The sequence below is a fragment of the Sphaeroforma arctica genome, assembly GCF_001186125.1.
Source record: "Sphaeroforma arctica JP610 unplaced genomic scaffold supercont1.819, whole genome shotgun sequence".
In the NCBI taxonomy this organism is placed as follows: domain Eukaryota; class Ichthyosporea; order Ichthyophonida; genus Sphaeroforma; species Sphaeroforma arctica.
The window spans coordinates 17,745-26,927 of NW_014039739.1; the positions used below are offsets into that span (position 1 = coordinate 17,745).

The 9,183-nt window shown below is 43.6% G+C and overlaps 3 protein-coding genes across 3 annotated transcripts in view; 2 read left to right on the forward strand and 1 right to left on the reverse strand.

Annotated features, from left to right (window-relative positions):
* Positions 1-1,719, forward strand: part of SARC_08749 (hypothetical protein) — a 2,654-nt gene extending 935 nt beyond the window's left edge. Inside the window, exons 2-3 of the mRNA XM_014297259.1 lie at positions 181-318; positions 964-1,719. Of these exons, the coding sequence (XP_014152734.1) occupies positions 181-318; positions 964-1,386 (561 nt within the window). The 3' untranslated portion in view covers positions 1,387-1,719. The remainder of the gene's footprint in view (positions 1-180; positions 319-963) is intronic.
* Positions 1,720-1,807: 88 nt separating this feature from the next.
* On the reverse strand, positions 1,808-8,631 carry SARC_08750 (hypothetical protein). The gene is made up of 9 exons (XM_014297260.1): positions 8,311-8,631; positions 7,528-7,756; positions 5,812-5,951; positions 5,223-5,376; positions 4,236-4,427; positions 3,415-3,542; positions 2,792-3,029; positions 2,293-2,395; positions 1,808-2,005 (listed from the first exon to the last, which is right to left on the reverse strand). Exons 1-9 carry the CDS (start codon positions 8,538-8,540, stop codon positions 1,815-1,817), a joined length of 1,605 nt encoding a protein of 534 aa, XP_014152735.1. The 5' UTR covers positions 8,541-8,631; the 3' UTR covers positions 1,808-1,814.
* Positions 8,632-9,024: 393 nt separating this feature from the next.
* The window catches only part of SARC_08751 (hypothetical protein), a gene marked incomplete at its 5' end in the record, with an annotated part of 6,420 nt that continues 6,261 nt past the window's right edge, over positions 9,025-9,183 (forward strand). The window contains one exon of the mRNA XM_014297261.1: positions 9,025-9,042. Coding sequence (XP_014152736.1) covers positions 9,025-9,042 — 18 coding nt within the window. The remainder of the gene's footprint in view (positions 9,043-9,183) is intronic.

The window sequence follows — 9,183 nt, forward strand, 5'->3', positions numbered from 1 at the left end:
TATATATATATATATATATATATATATATATATATATATATATATATATATATATATATATATATATTTATTATATATATATATATATATATATATATATATATATATATATACACACACACACACATATATATAGTTATATATAGTATATCAGATCACTCATTGTCTACTTTTCATCAGGGTTCAACCGCGCTGCATTTAGCAGCCGAATATGGACAAGAGGAGATGTGTGCACTACTGGTAGAACGAGGTGCAGACCCCGAAGTTGGCATGTTGGACACAAAGGATAAAAATAAATCAAAGGGTACGGCTGGTTCGGTATGTGATCATGACACACACTCAGAACATATCCTGGTAATCGCCAAGATCGGCGGACATTTCGATCGTCGAGCACAATTGCCTATATCGACGTGATCGCATATTACTACTTGTGCCTCCTCTCTACTGTGACACCCATCGCATGCCCATCGCAAGCCTATTGTTGCAAGGTCACGGCCTGTCTGTTCATCCTACTTTTCGGCTCATAGCGAACAGGTGCAACTTTGTGCTTTATCATATCAACACTTTCTCAATCCATCGCCCACACTCGTATATGCCATGCCTTGATTTAACAGGTAGTGGGATATATGCACACTATTTTATGTCGAAGAATAGTATACTATAACTAGTATCCACCCACTCCAGAACACCAATGGAGCACACATGACTACATATTGTTTTGGGCAGTCCACAGTTTCGTATAGCTTAGCGCATAAATTCAAATTAGTCGTTAATTTTGTCGAATCAACATATCCATAATTTTCAGTGGATCTTAGGGATGGCTCGCATATTCGACATGGTACACGGGTTTCAAGGAGTCTCTCAAGTATCCTCAGGAGTGTATCGACCAAAGTGTCAAGATTATCACCATACTATCGGTACTAATTATCGCATCCTTCATTGTACTATTCTCTCGATCCACAGATCACACCCCTGGGTAGTGCGCTGCTGTGTCAGAGCACGGTCTACAAAAAAGTAAACCTCAAATCACAGAAGAACATCATAAAAGCACTGGTTGGCGCTGGGGGTAAGATCAATAGCAAGACACACGACGGCAGCTACATGCTACTTTTGTGCGAGCGCATATCCACGCACTACGACAAAGGCGTGGAGGATATAGCTGTGTATTGCTTCGACACGTTTCCGATTGAGATACTAGACGCCGAAAGAGAGAGATGGGGTATGGTTGCAAAGATGGTAGTCGATAAAGAGTGCAATCAGTTGCAGGACCGGTTGGCTCAGGTGGGGATTGTGTTTGTGGGAAAAGACCTACCCGCTGCCGTGGAGGATGGTATGAAGGACAAGGAATGCAAAGAGGCCAACGCAATGCCTGTCGGAACCGCATAAGTGTACAGACCATGCCAGACCTTGTATGTGCGTACGGTACAAAGTCGTTACTTTAGTAATTATCAGGCACGTTCGCCGTTAGAGGCGTTGTACTGTCCACAGCACCGTATCTCAGTGTTGATCGTATAGTAGTGCTGATTAATAAAGCAGTCTTGGTGGCACGCACATGAGTGGCGGAGTCTTTGACGGCCACACCTACCGCTGGAGTGTCTTCAATGGTGCTTTTTCTATTGCATGTGGTTCCGTGATGATGTATTCCTTTATCAAGATTGGACAAGAAGCTTCTGGAATTGGACATTTCTATAGATCAATATATTAAAGATTTGATATGGATCATCGAAAAAAGGATCAAGTGTATACGGGGTTGGTTCCTCTACTCGATCTGAGACCACATGTGCTTGACGCTTAATAATTTACATGATTTATTATCAACTTTCTGCGGCCTCCTCAACTACAGATGGAACAGAAACCCCTTTGACTGCGTTTGTTCTAGCTTCCGGGTTGGTATCAATTCTTAAGCGCTCATGTGGGATATTAAGTGCTTCTATAGCAACCACGCATGCGGCATGTTCTGCATCCTTTTTGTTTGAGCTGAAGCGCAGCGATGTGTACTTTTTACCTGTCCATGCAAGGGGAATATAGGAAATAAGCCAAAGCACACAATTGAAAAATAGATTGAGAAGATATGGTATTCCTTATAGTGTCTGGATAATAAACCACGCCGTAACACAATATCACACAAATGCATATGAATATCGAGAACACAACAGATTTCATGTTGTGCATTATTTCTTCCTTGCTTGCTGATATATACACGAGAATAAAGAAGCTGTTGCACGCGTGAAGCAGTAGGGTAGCAATGTTTTTGGAAACGGTCGAACTCGTTAGATGCGAAGAACAACATACCATCCACGGTTACAACCGACTGGAAGCCACGCTTTCCCTCTTGCTCTACGTGTGTTACAGCAATAGGCGCAAGCTGATTCTTTCGCAGCCATTCAGTCACCACCTGGAGTTGAATAAGTTTGGTAGTTGCACATTAGAACCATACGCCTGAGGTTGGCGGCGACGATAGTTACTCATATATAAGAACAAGATACGACCGTAGAAGCCATTTATAAATTTGCGCTAACATTTATACGAGTAATGGCTGAAAAAGCATACGCCTAATTTTGTGTAAGGGTTCGTCATCAGCTCAAAAACAGTACATTCATACAATACAGTGTATACATTATATAGTGCTTCATCCATCCGTTTAGCCCTCGTTCAGTCTGTGGTGTCTCCGTATTCTAGTATCATAACGCGGAGTGTAGCACTTTGCAACCCCACAGATGTATATATACGCAAATACCCTAAAGCCTCAACCCTAAACCCTAAATCGTTCGTCATTTGAAAAACCACATACCAATTTCGGACGGAGATTCTTAGCCCACTCCTTCCGCACATAGGAATCTTCGCTTGCGATGATGCCCTCCTTAAGTTTCTTGGCCTTGTGTTCCTGTACATCCTCGGCACTCAATGCCAAGGGCCGTTTCCTGCCTATCTTGGCCAGTTTGTGTGCAGGGATGGATTTGTAGACAGCTTCGCAGCCAAGCACGGTACAGATCTCCTGGTAGCCTCGTGCGGCCGACACACCTCTGGCTCTATATATAGGAATTGAATCCAACAGAGGCTTAGTGAGATACTCGAACAAAATAAATACCACCCAGAGTATCTATGTGTGCATTGTCGGTGCTCGGTAAGACCTCCATGATGTGGAAGTGTCGTCCTTCATTCAATGATAAATGGATCCGCACAGGGCCTAGTGTACAGCTCTCTACCCAACAATACCTGTGAGTCCTTTAATTGTACCAAAACTGAACGATAGATCCATCCTACAAGCAAAGTTGCTATGAACAACAACATACACATTTTATAATACTACGCATGCAATATGATAATGTTTTTCTGGGATGAATGAATTCACGGATATCATCCTTTGCGGGTGATATATATACTGAATGAAAACAGTTCAAATTGCATCATTACCTCTTTGGATCTTTGTCAAAGTGGAGTAGATTCATCACATTCCACTTGGCATTCTCAAACACATGTCCGTGTTCCATCGCGATCTTTAGATACTGCTCCGATAGTTCCCGTTTGCAAACGTGTTTTACCTGTGATTTGAATTAACGAACGTGCACGGATTTAGATTGAAATCGAATGGTTCGATAGCTTACACATTATGTCCTTATACACATCAAATCTTGAATATAGGAGCGCAGGCAGTGTGTATGATTCTCCCTGCGAGGCAGCTCGGTGTGTGCGAACGTAAATAACTGATTAAACACAAACCAGAGTAGTGCTTGGCCTGGTTGAAAGCTTACCAATGTTTGGTGTATAGTACCTTGTGTGATTCCTGTGTAGATGATGCGCACGCCAGAGCGGAATCTAATTAGGACTATCAAAGGAGCTTACAGCGAGATCAAATTCTGAACACATAATGCTCATCACTAGCACAACGGTGTACAGTGAATGGTTAACAACCCCACTAGCACAACGGTGTGCAGTGAATGGTCAACAAAGTATTTGTTCGCAAATTATGATCGGTCAGCACCTTACGAACTTATTTATATAACGGCCACTATTTATATAACATTAGTGTCTATGCGCAGTACTCCATTCAACGCATACTTAGATACAAACGCACATATATAGACTTAGATATAAACGCATATATATAGACTTAGATATAAACTCATATATATAGACTTAGATAAAAACGCACATATATAGACTTAGATAAAAACGCACATATATAGACTTAGATATAAACGCACATATATAGAGCCAAGTAAACGTACGCCTACCTGCCCATCCTTGAAAAGCGCCGGGTTCCATTGGGCGGCGCGTGCCATCATGATCGAATCACAGCCACTCGCCTCACGGAAGTCAACTAAATGCGGACTGTTGTGGACATAATCGAGAGACCCGCCGTTGGCTATGATGGGAAAGTCACTGTCAATAGCGGCACGTACCGCTTTTATATGTTCGTAATTTGCCTGAGGGGTATGTTCGGTGCAAGATAGTTTTTCCTTTTAGTATGCTTTCAGGCGTATCCTACTGGAAACCGTTTAAAATATCATTGCCGTCACAGTGGTGAACGAACTCGACTTAAAGGGTGTATAGAAGTATATAGCTATGTAATAAAAAAATAATTCAGTAGACATTTTCTCGTCCCGGGACTGTAGAAGAGATGGTGGCGGAGCTCAGTTTACAGCAAAATTATAAGCATTCCGAATAAGTTGCGAAAGCAAAACAACATAAACAACTGGAGAATAGTACACGGCACGAAAGTGCGATAGACATTACATATTGCTAATGATGTGTAACACCATCACCCAGTAAGGAAAAACGAGCACGTTATGGTTCGAATGAATACGAGACGATTTCCTTTCTTACATGTATGTACACATGAATGAATTGATATATAACTTTAAAGACATAAGCGCTTGTAGTCATATACACACATATATATATATATATATATATACATATATTCATATATATATATATAAATATAGATGTATACATATATACCATTTGAATATATAATTATCGAACTAAGTGTAAAACTACCATCCGAAAAGTACAATAATTCTTATGCTCGTAATGCCAATCCAAGACAGATGATGAACAGTCTGAGTGGTTTACGCTATCTAATCTGCACTCTAAATACACACCCCTGAATGTATGATCCGGTATGTACACAGATTAATAGATCGGTAGAAGTGAGGATGTATGCATATATCTATACATAGCATAGTACTAGTCGCTCATACAAGAAAGAGTCATACCTGTTCACGCGGTCGTTGCGGTATTCTGCGTCCGTGGATGCCCACGGCTGCAACGCCTGTGGCCTCGATGACCTTCACGAGTTCCACCGTCTGCTCAACTGTGTCCAGGATACGGATCTTGCAGGTCACGGGCACACTCACCGCGGCAACAAGACTGTTCAGATAGAGATATGCATATGACTGAATTCATTGTATGTGATGGTGTTGTAAAGCGGTTCATATACTAAAACGTTGAGTAGTTCAATGGGTGACTGCATAGCATTATAACCGGTGACGTTCGAAGGATGAGCTTACGAGCGGTTTACTGTGCGCATTGATTTCCCAAGTGCGGCGATAAAAGTATCACTTGACAAGTGAGTGGCTCCGGAAAACTAGCAATAAGTTCAACAGTCTCTTCCTTCACTCATGTGGTGGCATGTATATGATGGAACATCGTGCTAAGTTTTCTCCGGCAATAACTCGGTACGAGATGACTTACGGTGCGAGCAATGTTGCCTGAGATCATATCACACTAGATCATTACCACCCATATACATGTGCTACACTAATACTACAGCTAAGTACATTTCACACATAGCTGTCCACACACCTGGTGAGCAGCTCTTTGATTGTGTCTGGCTTAGAGAGAAGCGCAGCGCCCATGCCGCCCAGCACAGAGTAGGGTTTGGGGCAGCCCATATTCACATCCACACCCGCAATGTCATTCTGCATCATGATGGCTACTTTGACCTGGTTTTGACGGGTTGGTGTGGCAGAAATACAAATAATATGTATATGTTAATATGCTTTATTAATTGTCTGTGTGTACATGTCGCTGTGTATGTGTGTTGAGACAAGTCAGTGGGCACCACGATGTAGTGTGGAATACGCAGTTGCATGCAAGAGAGCCTTACATGCCCCCTTTTTGGGTATGGAAGTAACATGTGTGTATATAATTGTGAGTGTGTATATGCGACAATGTATTCCGTAATATAGACTGCCAGGTCATCGTTCGACCTCAAGGCTGGGAGACTTTGTGGTAGGAGGTGTTTGGAGACACGCACTAATTCTCAGCATGCCCCACACCAGACTTGCGGATCAAGAAGCACCTACCAGTGCAGAACACACTGATTGGCTGTAAGAACTGGAGAGCTGTATGTATATACCGTCTGTGTATGTACCATGCGGCCAGTATGTTTAAAACAGCTACTCGGAAGTGCACACATCCAGACTTCACACCGCTACATCACAGACAGCAACAAAGCGCTTGCTGGGGAACGCCCCACTGCCAGCTAAGGTTCCGACACGACGTCCCACTAAAACATTCATTGGCATGCTCACTCCGAACAAACTTCTTCGTGCATTCATATTAGAACATACTCACAGAAGAAGAGAAAGACTCCCTTCCCACCCCCCTCCAGTCCCCTTGCATTATGCATCGCTACAATCCGGTCGCAACACCTCACGCACAGACCATGTTGGTCGTACAATAGCCATGGGCCTTAGGTACAGGCAAACAGAAGACCACACGCAGCCAAGAGCTTAAGCATCGACAACGTACGCCCAGTTGCCACCTACATCACACGGTTTACTGGAAGCCCAGGTGTATACATGGCACGTGTAGCCTCGGTATAAACATGGTACGTGTAGCCTAGGTATATACATGGTACGTGTAGCCTCGGTATATACATGGTACGTGTAGCCTCGGTATATACATGGTACGTGTAGCCTAGGTATATACATGGTACATGTAGCCTCGGTATATACATGGTACGTGTAGTCTAGGTATAAACATGGTACGTGTAGCCTAGGTATATACATGGTACGTGTAGCCTAGGTATATAGTACGTGTAGCCTAGGTATATACATGGTACGTGTAGCCTAGGTATCTACATGGTACGTGTAGCCTCGGTATATACATGGTACGTGTAGCCTAGGTATATACATGGTACGTGTAGCCTAGATATATACATGGTACGTGTAGCCTAGGTATATACATGGTACGTGTAGCCTCGGTATATACATGGTACGTGTAGCCTAGGTATATACATGGTACGTGCAGCCTCGGTGTATGTATGGTACATGTAGCCTAGGTATATACATGGTACGTGTAGCCTAGGTATATACATGGTACGTGTGCTCAGAATCTCCCACTGTGCTATGCCACTAAGCGCGAGGCAATAATATCATCGCTTTCAAAGGCACAACAAAATAGTCTCTCTCTCTCTCTCTCACACACACACACTCACTCACACACACCCACACACCAAAAGAGTGCTAAACTAGCTCAAACAATCCTTACACCCATACGCATGCATGCACGTACCGCTCGGTCAGCGTTGGCTGTGCCCAGCTGCAGGATCACAGCCTTCTTCTCCTCCGCACACGTGCTGAAGATAACACTGTCTGTGCCCGGCATGACATACTCCACGGTGTCAAATTCGGCATTCACCTTGCGCGTGCACAGAACCAGGCTGTGGTCAATGAGCTCTTCCGAGTACACGAGATGGGCACCTTGGCGCAGACACAGCAGGCGCAACGGGAGTGTCCCGGCTCTGCAGGTGCGTGTGAAGTGAAGGGTTGACTATGCTGCCCAGTGCTATCGTGTGTTGTGAGGAGTGTACACAGGTGTGTGGCTGTACTGTAGTACTGTATAGGGTACTGTGATACTGCATAGGGTACTGTGGTACTGTATAGGGCCCAAATAGGTTCAGTGCAAGGTTGTTCAGGGCCACAGAGTGGCGTATGCACAGGTATGTGAGAAGGTCGATCGTTCCAGCAGACTGTTATAAAGAACATCTGTGGGGTTTAGAGTAATGGCGGGGAGCAGACATATCTGTCTTGTTTACATCACGGACCAGTACAAAACCTACAGATACAGGTAGGACGAGTTTTGTAGATCACATGTACATGGCACACCCCTAACATATACAATCAGAGGAAGCTTATATTACATCTATCTAAGGTGGCATCAAATTAGTACATTGACAGAGGCAGATGCAGTTATACAATGCAGAACGAAAAGAACACAAGCAGCATCAGGCGCCAATGCAACACACGTCAATACTCCTAAGACCCATCTGTCATACTCTCAAAATCAAGTACTCACCTCACCATTGGCGCCAAACAGTTCACATTGCGGTACATATGGCGGAACTTGCGTTGCAAAGCTATCCCAGGCACCATCTTAGTCACACAGCTATTGGTACCTGCTTTCGTGTCGTTTGTATCTTCGATGTTGTGCGTGTGTGCGAGCTTCGTGTCGGTTGAGGTGTTATCTGTTGACGCCGCATCAACTACGCCTTCTGGCTGGGTCGACTCGGGAGTGGAAGTGGCCATCTGCTTGGAGATAGTCTTTGTCCGTATGCAGCTTTATCTGCGAATGTTGATGTGTGCTGTATGCCAATGCAATGCCTGTGGTTCATGTACGTGCAGGTTGTGATTTCTAATACGTAGCCTAAACGGCATAGAAATTTAAACAATGTTCGTACAGTACAACAAACACGTGAAAATCGATGACGCTTAAAAATCACTGATCTCCTGTGATTAGGATAACGGGCCAAGATATCATAGTGTGTATTTAGAAGGCTATGAAAATATCGCTGGTTTAAAACGCTCTACTACGCAACCCAGACGTGTTTCATTCATTAGATATTATTGTTGTACGTAGTATGGATGAGAACAGATGTCCCTGACAAATCCATGTAACATTCGAACGTGGTAGGATATAAACCACTACACAACAGCCAATTCAACTAGTTCGTTATTATAGTAGTACGAATGAGAGCGCCTGGAGAGTGCTTTGGATGTGTCTGACTATCTCATGCAACTTTCAGACGTGGTAGGGTATATTACGCCGCACATCGTACATGTCGAGGTTGGCCTTTATCGTTCTTTAACTAGATCATGAGTGTATCGTATGGGACGTATTCTCCCCTATACTAGTCAATGACTGTATACCAGAAGTGTAAGTCATCGCATT

Excerpts from the sequence above, each read along its gene's own strand:
- SARC_08750 (XM_014297260.1), bottom strand. The coding sequence starts at position 8,540 with ATGGCCACTTCCACTCCCGAGTCGACCCAGCCAGAAGGCGTAGTTGAT. Across the intron at positions 5,952-7,527 it reads CAGCCAACGCTGACCGAGCG|GTCAAAGTAGCCATCATGAT; the intron begins GTACGTGCATGC and ends CGTCAAAACCAG. Across the intron at positions 2,396-2,791 it reads AGAATCTCCGTCCGAAATTG|GTGGTGACTGAATGGCTGCG; the intron begins GTATGTGGTTTT and ends ATTCAACTCCAG.